The 13796-nt window shown below is 34.2% G+C and overlaps 1 protein-coding gene across 1 annotated transcript in view; it reads left to right on the top strand.

The window, feature by feature from the left end:
* Window positions 1-13796, top strand: part of bchs (WD repeat and FYVE domain containing 3 bchs) — a 137415-nt gene that overhangs the window by 20610 nt on the left and 103009 nt on the right. The window contains exons 7-15 of the mRNA XM_069812959.1: window positions 1239-1405; window positions 2904-3106; window positions 4614-4762; window positions 5324-5445; window positions 6074-6241; window positions 7676-7791; window positions 9303-9542; window positions 12268-12413; window positions 13503-13650. Of these exons, the coding sequence (XP_069669060.1) occupies window positions 1239-1405; window positions 2904-3106; window positions 4614-4762; window positions 5324-5445; window positions 6074-6241; window positions 7676-7791; window positions 9303-9542; window positions 12268-12413; window positions 13503-13650 (1459 nt within the window). The remainder of the gene's footprint in view (window positions 1-1238; window positions 1406-2903; window positions 3107-4613; window positions 4763-5323; window positions 5446-6073; window positions 6242-7675; window positions 7792-9302; window positions 9543-12267; window positions 12414-13502; window positions 13651-13796) is intronic.

Consider the following 13796-nt stretch of genomic DNA (forward strand, 5'->3'; position numbering starts at 1 on the left):
CCAGAATATTGTACGAAATGGAAATATAAAAATTGGAGATTTATCCTTCGAAGGGGTGGAAAAATTCAAATATCTTGGAGCAACAGTAACAAATATAAATGACACTCGGGAGGAAATTAAATGCAGAATAAATATGGGAAATGCGTGTTATTATTCGGTTGAGAAGCTTTTATCATCTAGTCTGCTGTCAAAAAATCTGAAAGTTAGAATTTATAAAATAGTTATATTACCGGTTGTTCTATATGGCTGTGAAACTTGGACTCTCACTCTGAGAGAGGAACATAGGTTAAGGGTGTTTGAGAATAAGGTGCTTAGGAAAATATTTGGGACTAAGAGGGATGAAGTTACAGGAATGGAGAAAGTTACACAATGCAGAACTGCACGCATTGTATTCTTCACCTGACATAATTAGGAACATTAAATCCAGACGTTTGCAATGGGCAGGGCATGTAGCACGTATGAGCGAATCCAGGAATGCATATAGAGTGTTAGTTGGGAGACCGAAGGGAAAAAGACCTTTGGGGAGGCCGAGACGTAGATGGGAGGATAATATTAAAATGGATTTGAGGGAGGTGGGATATGATGGTGGAGACTGGATTAATCTTGCACAGGATAGGGACTGATGGCAGGCTTATGTGAGGGCGGCAATGAACCTTCGGGTTCCTTAAAAGCCATTTATAAGTAAGTAAGTTTGAATACACGTATTTCTATCTTTGTGTGTGCTATATATATTGATTTCATTCCAGATAGCATGGTGAATAATCAATTTTCTTTTTGTTGCCTTTCTTGTATTGGGGACATCACGTTGAGAGAAGCTGATTTAATTTACCAATTAATATTCAGCTTATTTTGAAAATTACATATTTTACAAAAATTCTAATTTCTAAAGAAACTGACATGACTTTAGTAAGCTTTCATTTCGTTCTCGATAAATGTTTAAACTAATTTTTATTGTTATTTCTACTGCAAATCTTGAAATTCGAAGTCCATTGATCAGTTTGGATATTGAAGTGATGATACACTTGGAGGTTAAATATAAGAAAAATTGTCTTTGATTGTGACTTTAAGTGGCAATAGGTATTTTTTCTTGTTTGATTTTTGAGAATCAAGTTGAGTATGACGTGAAATTAAGTTCTATATTCAAATGAATACAGTATATTATATTTATTTCCTGATATACTACAATTTTAGAGAGAGTATTTGATTCACACTTCGTTTTGTACTAACTTATGCTTCAGATTGGAGCATGACTCATCAGCTGAATCTCAGGAAGCTATTCGGAATCTCGTTCTCATGGTTGCGTCATTGACAATGTGTGGGTACAAAGAGCTGCAGCCCAGCCACGCCAGTATGGGCTCTCTGTTCCAGATGATGGGCTTCACCCTGCCACAGCCTTCAGGACGGGGTAAGAAATTTGAAGGATTTTAAGATTTTTACAAAATTACATACCATCATAGGGTTTGTGGATTCGAACCCATCCAAGGGTGAAAAATTTTCAGGATGTTGAAATTCTTAGAAGGTAAATTAAAGCTATGGGCCCTATTTTGTAGATTTACCGTTTGTAGAGGATACGTGATAGAGGACTACAGGTAAAATTTGTTGGTCATTTGTTGCCTGCGTTAAATTTCGGTGTTGAATAACTTCTACAATTGAAAAATTATTGCTAAATGAAATACCACCATCACAACCACCATGAACCACTCAACCATCTTCATTGTCGTTAGTTATTATTCATTGGAAGTTCCATCATTTTCGTGGTTCTCTGATTCTGTTCATTTAAGTTTACAATTTAAAACGAGAGTCAGAAGTTGGTTTGGGTTAATTCTATCTCTGATTCTTCCAGTTTTTCTGTATGATTTGTGTTATAAAATACTGTAAAGATCTCTAACCGTTGCCTAATTTCTAATAATGTTATTCTCTCAGCTTTTGAGATTCCTTTAATGGCACAAAGATTTTCATCTTAGCTGCTATTTAATTCATTTTTATCCCTTTTTAATCTCCCATGAGTCGATGCATACAGAGAAATGATTGTAGTACTACAACAAATACTTCAGTATTTTCACAGAAATACACTTTTTGGCATTCCTGACACCTATAGTGTAGATCTGGGCGCACTTTTTGTCTATCTGTCTGTACACAACGATTTCTTCAACATTATTGTGAGAATTCTATACACATTTAGTACCTGTGAGTCAATTTATACAAGAAAGTTGCACATGAAATATGTTATACTTTATGAAGTATTAATGGATTTTTATTTGAAATAAAAATCATACAATTGCGATTTAATACAATTTAAACAGACTATTTTGTACGCAATTTATTGTGTTAAAGTATAACACAGTACAGTACAGTTCGTACAAAAATGATTTTCTAAGAGAAATGAATTTTCACGTACAGAATTATTTATACTTTCCTTTTCTATTGTTGCCCCTGTTTCATCTCCCCTGGTATTATTTCATTGTCGAAGTTTATGAACAAGTAATTTTACATGGAGAGGTTACCAACCTCTTGCATTAACCCATCTTGGAGGATCAGAATTTTCTGTTGGGTTTTATTTGTATTATGATATTTGTTTTATTTACTGTGTATGTTTCTTTATTTAATTGTTATGAAGAAAATAACTTCTGACAGTCACATTTATTGAAGAGCTAATATTTGTTTTCTCGTGAACATTGTTATCATCATCATCATCATCATCATCATCATCATCATCATCATCATCATCATCATCATCATCATCATCATCATCATCATCTTCATCTTCATCATCATCATCAATCATCATTATCATCATCATTATTAGTACTACTGTGATTAGTGATATACTGGATATTTGTTTCGTACATGTCAGATTTTAATAAATGGACTCTACAGGAAGGGTATGACATTCACTTTTTCAGGAGCAAGTGTCCGCAATATCCAAGCATTCCAGGTTTTGCAGTCAGTTTTCCTGAAATCAAACTCGGCAGCACTCTGTTGTACAATTCTAGACGCTATTTCGAGTGTTTACCACTCTGATAATGCTAATTACTTCATACTGGAGGGTCAGAACACACTGTCACAGTTTGCAGAGAAGATTCATCTGAAGCCACAGGAGATACAGGTACGGTTTCTATATATTTCAGTTTCTTGTTAATAATACGCAGCTTTAAGTTTAGTGGTAGTGATACAAGAGGCGTTTTCCTGATTAGTTCCAGTTGTATGTCACTGTCAGTAATTTTTTCATTCTCTAAATATATCATGCATTGAAATGTAATGCAAACTAAAATATATTCTAGTATTCTTATGCAAGTAAATTTGTCTTACTTGTGTTGGGACTTGAATTAATCTTTGTATCTGTTGCCCATTTTTAAACATACTACTAAAATTACAACACATATTTTTTTCGTTATATAAGGGTATGTGCTACTGAGTTCTGGTGGAACTTTTCAATTTTTACCATTTTTCAATTATCTCACCAGAAAATCGTTTGGTCTATGAGAAATACTTGTGCAAAGTTTAATTTCATTTCATAGTGCCACTCCAGGGAGTGAGATGAGAGTAAAGTGAAAGACTATTGAAACTTATGTAGGGCCTATACATAATTATGTAGGTTGTATTGTAAAATTAGGTATTTTATTTATGTTTTATTATTATTGTGTTAAATTGTATTGTGTATTCTTATTGTATTGTGTATAAAATTGTATATGTATTGTAAAATTGTATTGTGTACTGTAAATTTTATTGTGTATTGCTTATCATTTTCTTGTGTATTGTTTATATTGCCACTGGGTGCTTGCCCACTTGCAGTGTAAATAAATCCATACATACATACATTATTCGAATTGTAGATCACCTAAATATTAATTCTTTTGAAGGCTCGTAATCTAACCTGACCATTAGTTTCCTGGTTACAAAATTTTTTACTTTTATTAGTCTAGGAAGTTATATTTCTCAAAATGCAATGACATTTTCACCTCACATTTTAAACATTGGATTCTGTGAAAATGTGTATTATTTTTTTATGTATTTGAAAAATTCTGCCAGTATATTTTTCGCACGACCTTAAAAAATTTTCAAACAATTCTTCAGCAATAATTTTTTTATTCCATAGCACTAATGATAATAGAAGACAAGTACATTACACAATTATTTTGCTGCATGTTAAGCCATGAAACTAGAAAAAATCTTGATCATTTCATGTGTAATGTGATTTATTGGTAAGATACGCATTTTTCTTTTTAATTTTTTTATGGACTAAATTTAAAAATAAACAGATCTGAAAATTTCAACGTCATCTAATCTTAATGGAAGGAATTAGTGATTAAAATTTCATTGAAATCAGGCAAAAATTGTAGAAGTTTTAAAACTCAATATCTCATAACCTTAATCGAATATGCATTCATTTGGTAATGCTTTGGACGAAGTTCTCAATTCGAATGAAAGAGTATGAAAAACAGCTGCCTAACAGTTGCTACTGAAATTTATTGTGTGAAAGTTTTGTGGATTTTACATTGGATGCTTTAGTGTTCGTATAGAGTAATACGATGGTAATCAGTTTAAGGTTATGTTCAGCTGAACAGAAAATATAATTGGTCGTGAATTGAAATGCAAAAATCTTTGTGTTGCAGGAGAAGTTCTTCCAACTGCTAGAGTTCATTGTTTTCCAACTAAATTTCGTTCCCTGCAAGGAGCTTATCTCTCTGTCAATCCTGCTCAAGGGTCAGACTTCTGTTAGCTGTAGCATCACGTGCATGCAGACCTTGCTCAATATCCTCAGGTAAGCATGATTCAAGACTTTTATGGTGTTCAATATACATAGTTAAATCTTGGAGAAGGAAAAAACAAATTTTGGAATTCTATTTAGTTTCATTCTTCCACTGAGTTCTATCAAATTTGTGCAGTGATTTTATATACATTTTTAACTTTATTCAATTTTAATTTATCAAAATTTACCTTATATTTTGTAGCTAAAAATGTAATATCAACAATTTTCTTCGTGAATTTCGTTTCTGCTGCGTGAAATCTTTCCGTCTACCATTTTAATTGTTCACACTTTACTTCCATACACAAATATCAGTCTTGCTAGTAGCCAGAAATAATATTTAATATTATATGTTGTACTGGTGTGGATTTGAAAACTTGATTGGTGGCTTTTTTTTTTTTTTTCAAATAAATTTTGAAGTACCTGAGCGTAGCTTTTTTATTTTCTTATGACGAATCACAACATAAAATGTTATTTGCTGCATTGAATGTGTAATTTTAGGCAGTTTATGTTGCAGTGTTTTAGTTTGTGTTTGTTTCTTGGCTTTATAAAACTATAAATTATTTCTAATTTCAGGCATAATACTATTTTCAAAGATGTTTATCGAGAAGTTGGGATTCTAGAAGTATTTGTCACATGTCTCCATCGTTATGCAGCCTTGTTGAAAGAAAAGAAGCAAGCTCAAGATCAAGGAAGAGGTAAGTTGAAACTGGAGACAGAATGAGCAGCACAGAAAAGTAAAGATCTCAGGATAATGCATATGGCCGCATTTGTGACTCAGCTCTAATGCTCTAGTCTTCCATGCAGGTGGTCTGGCTTCGATCTGTAACATGGTTTTGATGGAATTTGTGGTAAACAAAGTAAACATTGCAGTGGGTTTTTCTCGGGCTACTCCCATTTCTTTCATTCACCAACACATTCTACCTCCTCTACATTTCATCTATCACCTGCAATAGCAAACATGTTGCTTTAACATTACTTTTTTGCTGTATCCCTTGGCAAGCTGCCAGTGAATTTTTGTTCACAAAAAACTAGTAACTTCTCGTATTTCTTCAAGAGACTAGATTTTTCAAACAGGTTGCTATGTTAAATGTCACAATACATCTTCTGCAATACATAGAATTCCAGCTACGCAACAATAGCTAGAGTTTTTTTGTATAACAATTTTTTTTTAGTTACCAACCTGCGTATTAAAGGTGGTTTTACAGTTTTAAACTTGTGTATGATTGATGAAATGTCATACTACATTTGCTTCATATGATCTGGTATTTTTGCTCATTTAAAATATCTGGTGACATACAGAACTTGCATCTTTTTATTTTATAGAATACGAGATCCCACCACTGAATGAAATGTTGGGCATGCTAGTAATGGAGGCATTGACATTGCTACTCAATGGTAATAGTAATAATGCAAGTGTGTTCCGTGAGAGTGGAGGTGCACGCTGTGCTCACAACCTCGTGCCATACCCAGAATGTCGACAGCAAGTTCTGGGTGAGTAAGGATGCTTCTTCTCCTTATTTCGTCTTCGTCTTTTGCTTCCTCCACTGATTTCTTTTCTAATACTCATCGTACACCTCCTCCTCTTCTCCTGGTGCTCGTTTCTCCCTCCTCCTCCTCCTAGTGTTCATATTTTCCTCTCTCCTCTTACTGGTGATCGCTTTCTTCCTCCTCTTCTTCCGGTACTCGTTTATTTCCTCCTCTTCTCCTGGTACTCGTGTTGTTCTTCCTCTTCTCCTGGTACTCGTCTTCTTCCTTTTCTCCTGGTACTCCTCTTTTTCCTCTTCTCCTGGTACTCGTATTCTTCCTCTTCTCCCAGTCCTCGTTTTCTTCTTCCTCTCCTGGTACTCGTCTTCCACCTCTTCTCCTGGTACTCGTCTTCCACCTCCTCTTCTCCTGGTACTCGTCTTCCACTTCCTCTTCTCCTGGTACTCGTCTTCTTCCTCCTATTCTCCTGGTACTCGTCTTCTTCCTCTTCTCCTGGTACTCGTCTTCCACCTCCTCTTCTCCTGGTACTCGTCTTCCTCTTCCTCTTCTCCTGGTACTCGTTTTCTTCCTCTTCTCCTGGTACTCGTCTTCTTCCTCCTATTCTCCTGGTACTCGTCTTCTTCCTCTTCTCCTGGTACTCGTCTTCCACCTCCTCTTCTCCTGGTACTCGTATTCCACCTCCTCTTCTCCTGGTACTCGTCTTCCACCTCCTCTTCTCCTGGTACTCGTCTTCTTCCTCCTATTCTCCTGGTACTCGTCTTCTTCCTCCTATTCTCCTGGTACTCGTCTTCCTCGTATTCTCCTAGTACTCGTCTTCTTTCTCCTCTTCTCCTGGTATAAGTCTTCTTCCTCCTATTGAGACGAAGATTAGAGAACTTAAGAAACAATTCTGATGACAGATCGTAAGTTGAATGAAATGTGATTTTTTTTTTTCATTGTGCTTATGAGTAATTATTAATTGTGGTAACTAAAAAGTACCTAATTTTTTTTTACATTTTCGGTAGAGACCCTGATTATTTAATTTCTTTTCGTATAGATATTTTCCTTTTTCCAACTAGTGCTTTTTTCACAATTTCGGCTTAAAATTTTAATTATTATCACTTAACTTTTAGTATTATGTTATGTAACTGCAAGTGCTCCAAGCACGAGCATTTGCTCTTTTGGATGCAAGCTATAAATTTTAAATATGTATATGTAATTTGTAATTTCAATAAATATTTAGGTATATGGTATGTAAAACAATAATAATAATAATAATAATAATAATAATAATAATAATAATAATAATAATAATAATAGTAAAATAATAATAAAATAATAGTAACAATAATAAAATGATGATAACGATAAGTAAATATCTGAAATATAGTAACTTGAATTTGTTAAAAAAATATTTTTACTGTATGCGAAAACATAAATTTTTCTTTCCTTATTGTGTAGGTATTGTTCGAGAACTGGTATTGAGCACTGGCGGAGATGACGACATGGGAACATTGCTGGGAATGATGCATTCGGCACCACCATCGGCGCTGCAGCTCAAAGCACACATACTCAAGGTCTTTTTGATATAAAAATTGTAGTCATTTTAGTGTCTTTCTTTTACAGTTATTAATAGATTGTTATTAGAAAAAACAGTGAAAATGTTGTTATTCTGCTATTAGTATTGTAATAGAAGCTCTAATAGTTACTCGCTAGTGTGAAAGGATGTAAAAAGAAGTCTCTGTTATTGTATAACACTTACCTAAACTTCGGATTTTTGTGCACTAAAAGATAAAAATGCCACCGAGTATACTAGAGTGGATTTTTTGGTGTCCATTGGGAGGATTTTTAGACCTGATTCACCACAAGTCTCCGAAATGTAACAATAGGTACTGTAAATGAATCGCATGAACTGCAGCATGCATCTTGTAAACCACGTGCTGACGTGAAAATGAGGTTAAGACCGTCAGTAGTTTGTTTTGATACTGTTAACTATCTTAACCATCACTTACATGTTTGGCAGCGCACCTCTTCAGAATTGGAATTTATGTATCACCAAAATGTGGTCTGTGCAGAGAAAAATATTCAACTATGAACTTGCAGCACATACTAAACTGCAAAACTGTCATCATTACAGACGTTCAAAAAGTCTCCATTAGACACTGCACATGTCTAAACGTGCGTGTTGCAATCTTTTGATTGTTGTGTAATCTACTTGCAAGTAAATAAGCTACAAGCTTTATCTAATAAGCAACTAGCATTATCTAAATATTCAATTAGGTCTCCCATAAACCCATATTAATTATAACCAGCAAAGTACAAGATCATGCAATGTGTAGAGAAGTATAAGAAACTCCGTCTTGAGTCTTGCGTACACTACTTTTAACACTTAATTACAGAAGATTGATAAATGGGCAACTTACTAGTGTTATATATTTAAGCATAACGTAAATACAGACATGGAAATCCTACACATCCAACCCAAAAACCAAAACTCAACACACTAGAACAATATGAAATATACAGACACACTAAAACATACCCAAATCAAATTCTCAACACACAAATCAATTTCAGAACACACTCACTATTTGACTCCACATTACAACACACAAACACACCCTTACAACAGGCAGCAATATCAAGATGATGCTATGATCCAGTAGGCTCTGACGATGGTGTATATACCAAAACAGCTGTAAGCCCACGTGCTTAAATATATAACACTAGTAAGTTGCCCATTTATCAATCTTCTATAAGAAACTATTATTAATAACTAGACCTCGGATTTTTAACCCCTTAAAAATCAGCTTTGAGGCACCTATGTTAGACTGTAAAATTATCAAAATATATATTTAAATTATAGTTTTAGGCACCTAAAGATACAATTTCAGGCAGCTAAAAATATGGTTTTGTGCACCTAAAATGTTTCTATCCACTCAGTCTACAATACGGTAACTGTAAAAATTGTAAGTAAATTTATGTTACCTGTTCCGTCTATAACTTATCTTTCTATTGTTTGACATATCTTGATATCTGTGTTTAAAATAACTGCTAAATAATGAATTGCATTAATGTTTTATTGCAGTCACTACTGATGTGTCTGCGGGAAAGTCACCGGACACGCACAGTATTCCGCAAGGTTGGTGGCTTTGTGTACGTGATGAGTGTGCTGGTGTCCATGGAAGGCTGTCTGTCAGGCAGTCCGTCTCCCCCCTGGGACGAGATACCTGTGTCCCAGGTGCTTCACCTACTACACATGGTGTTCAACACTGTCACAGTTGCCATGAGGTTCGAGCCTGCAAATGCCAAGTTCTTCCACCTCGAGGTAAGCATGTCTGTTACTGTGTATTCTTTCTTATTAGCAGCTTAGTTTCTAACATAGTGATTTGTTGGTTTTACATGTTACCCAGTTCTTAACAAAATCCAAAATTATAAATCACTATGGATACAACATGTGAACAGAATGCCACGCAATAGATTGCCTATACTAAAAGCCAGGTTATGAACCGATTAAACAGGAAGTAGTTGGGATGGCGAGAGGAAAGTGCGGGTTAGAGGGGTAGCCTGTGCAGTGATGACACGTTGAGTGTGGGGGGTGGAGGGGAGAACGAGAACGGAGCTTTTCATTGGACCTCGCGTGAAAACGTCGTCTGCTAACGAAAATCTGGCAACGAATCACGGACACAGTGTAGCCAGTTCATTTGCAGTACCACGTGCATTACGAGTCGCATTTCATACCAGCGTCATTAGCTCGTGCTTTCTTAAAAACAGTAATTTTAATTACTAATATTGTGGATAGTGTTATCGAGAACTATATACAGTAGTTATTTTAAACATATCGATGACAAATGCTGAACACGCTTTGAATCTCGCGCCACTATGTGGCAACAGAGCTCAGAAAGAGAGCAACAGAACGTTGCTTCCGGTTTAGTCGGTTCATAACCGGGCTTTTAGTATATACTACTTAAAAACTATACCCCATCAGGCACAAGAAACCAAGGAAGATCATTGAAGAGATTGCTCGAGATCGAAACAGGTCAACAGTGACCTAACTCCCTGAAAGCTACATGATGACATGTTACTTAAGAGTAGAACACTTATATGCGAGTACAGTGAAACCTGGATTTTACGTTTTTGAAGGGACTATTTAAAATGACTGCAAAATCAAGGAAATTTAAATTTACATGATGCTATACACAATATATAAATATAAATATTTTAACTTCGCAAAATAATAGTTTGCTAATAACTATAGATACGCAAAAAAAAAAAAAAAAAAAATGATATTTGTCCAAAGTTATAAAGAATAATAATAAAATCATAAAATCATTACTGTAAATAATATTACCTACAATCTAATAAATTTCTTCCACATGTACATTAAGGTAGGTCTCGCTTTCTGATAAACCCTGTATATTTCATTTCCAACTCTGCTGGGGTCAATCATTACATTATTATTACAATCAAATCTCATTTGGTACTTCCTAGCATTTCTGATGTCTTCCAATGCTGACAGGAAAGTTATTGGGAATACACTGATCCCTTTATCTTCCTCCTCTTCTTCGTCAGATGCGTCAGATGCTAGCTTTCATTCTAATATTTGCTTTATTGTCTGAACGTCATATGTTACAATTTCATCATTACATTCTACATATTCTTTATTTGACACACCAGTTTCTAATTGACCCCACTTGTGTTCAGTCTTGTTTAATTCTGATACTGTATAAAAATCCCGACAAGCAATTACTTGACAGTATATCGAAGACATTATGTCAGAAGGTATATCAACAAAACTAAAAGTTTACAGTATTTTTACATTTTTTAAATGTGGCCAGAGCTTCTGGCTATAGTTCATGAGGTCCCGGGTTCGATTCCCGGTTAGAGCATAGAAATTTTTCCTTAAAGGGGATTATTCCTGTGTTCGTCCATGGTCTGGAATTTAGGTTAAGTTTAGATTTAAGACCTCTCCTGGCACCACATTATCATAATCATCCTATCACATCACCGGGGTAATGTAACTCCACCTTCCAGGCGCCCCAACCTCAGAAGTGGGTTACAACTAAGCCACGGCCAGGAGAGACGACCAGAAATGTCGAAAAGACAACCTGGTGGCATTGGATTAAAAAAAAAACATTTTTTAAATAACACTTATTTAAAAATTTATATGAAAGAATTAATTGATATTTTAAAATTCTATCTACAGGGATATGTCACATCAGCGAAAATGAATACAAAATGTTAGATCTATATGTCAAACAGGTCATGAGAAAATGTTCCTTATTTTCTGTAATAACAGATTAGGTTAGGTCGATTTTTATCTGAACCTCCTATAATGCTATGATATTGTAATTAAGACTCACACTTTAAATAACCATACCAAATTTCTAATTGTTAGCTCAAAAACTGTGGGATCTGTGATCAGTTAAATATAACAGTGCATTTGGAGGACAACATCATGGCTAACACTCTAGTGAACTGAAAATGTAGAAGAGTTAATAAAGAAAACATAAACTTAGTAACTGAGAAGGATTCAATCTGGCATCGGAACTAGAATCCTGTGTGGCTTAGTAGATAAAGCATCAGCATGTAGAGCTGAAAACCTGGGTTCAAGTCCCGATGCCAGAAAGAATTTTTCTCTGTTCTACCCATGCTTCACCATAAACTTAGTGTTTTGTAAAATTGTCTGAAATTGACATCTCCATTTTGCAGCATCTAAACTAATTCTTCTGGTCTCAGAAGTCCGTCCAGTATAATGGAAAGAATTGTGAATATTATTTTCTTTTTACGAAGTTTCCCTTTTGAAGTAAAAGAACAGTAAATTAAAGCTGAATTAACTGAAAGTAAGTGTCATAGTATATGCTACCGTAATTATTTTGTATTCAAGTAGATTTCTTTACTGTAATAGAAGCATTCGGTTTAATAATATGTGGAAATAATTGGTACATAATATAAAACAACTGCTTTAAATATCATATGTAGTACATCAAAAATCACAACTTGTCGTAGTTTCTTGTTTTGGATTATCATGGTATATAATGCTGTGTTGACAGATCTGCCTCACAAGTTTGTGTGACACACTGCGTCTCCTGGGCTGCTTTTCCAGTCAGCAGTACCTGGACGAATGTGATGAAACCACAGCAGCACGGGAAGAGAATACGTTTCACAACCTCTTCACCAGCAATATCCTTGAACCGAGGTGAATTTATCACGCTCATAATACGGTGAAATAATTTTTTTGTCAGTGCTATGTCATACTAACTTACTATTATGACAAGTGTTGTATTGCATGTTTCCACGTATTCACATTTTTTTTTATGTTCTAGTGACATTTAACTTATTTTATATTTTTGTTTTCATATTTTCCGGTAATGGTATATCTCTAATGTGATAAGTTGAGCTATATATAATCATAATTTTCCTTACTGTGTGTACTTAAAAATATTGTAGTCATTGTATGCTTTGTACTGCACTATTTTATTACTACTATTAGTATTATTATTACTATTAGGCCTATTATTGTTATTATTATTGTTATTATCATTATTATTACTATTCTTATTTATTATTATTATTATTATTATTATTATTATTATTATTATTATTATTATTATTATTATTATTATCAATAATTGTCTTATTTTTTTTATACTTTGTATGCCTCATTTATTTTTGACCTGCTGTTCACATTTTATTATGCTTTTTTCTTTCTTTCTCTATGTTATATATTATGTCTGATTTCTTCTTACTTGTTGTTTACATTTTATTATTATTATCTTATTCAGTTTTGTGTGTAAAATTGTAGTGTACTTTGTAAATTTGTAGTGTTTTTGTAACGCAGTTTTTACTCCTGGTTGAGTGTTAGAGAAGGCCGTATGGCCTTAACTCTGCCAGGTTAAATAAATCATTATTATTATTATTATTATTATTATTATTATTATTATTATTATTATTATTATTATTATTATTATTATATTTTTATAATGTTTAGAGAGGGTATTTTGTGATGTTGTTTATAGTTGTTGCATCATAATGTAGAATATGATTTAGTATTTGATACATTTTACTTGTCATTTGGCAGGAGTGTAACGTAGGGAATAATAGTGTTACCGTGCTTCTGCAAGAAGTTAATTCTGACCATTTTTAACCTATTTGTATTTTTTGAGAATTAAATTATCGCAAGGTATTCTGAAGATATTCATATAGTTAGTTACTGTTTCTTCTGCCATCTTCATTACATGATGCTCCATTGTCGTCTGATCAAATTGTGTTGTTTTGTTTGTTGCAGCATTCCTGGTCACATTCCTGTGGAGCTATCATATGCCTGCATAGTTTTGCGTCTGCTATATGATGTGGCATTGGATGCGTATGATAAGCCCAACCTCACGGCCATAGTGTCCTTCAAGTCACCCACACACAGACGACACCAGTCTGAGGTACAGTTAGTGCGTTGCAAGTGTGTTATTTCCATCTTGAAATTAATTATTCTGTACAGAGTCTGCAGAGGAAAGGATAGTTTTAAGGAGCATATATCTCTCACAGAACAGTTGAGGGGCGATAAACTGCACACACATTCTGTTGC

Source organism: Periplaneta americana, chromosome 16 (assembly GCF_040183065.1).
Source record: "Periplaneta americana isolate PAMFEO1 chromosome 16, P.americana_PAMFEO1_priV1, whole genome shotgun sequence".
Taxonomy (NCBI): Eukaryota; Metazoa; Arthropoda; class Insecta; order Blattodea; family Blattidae; genus Periplaneta; species Periplaneta americana.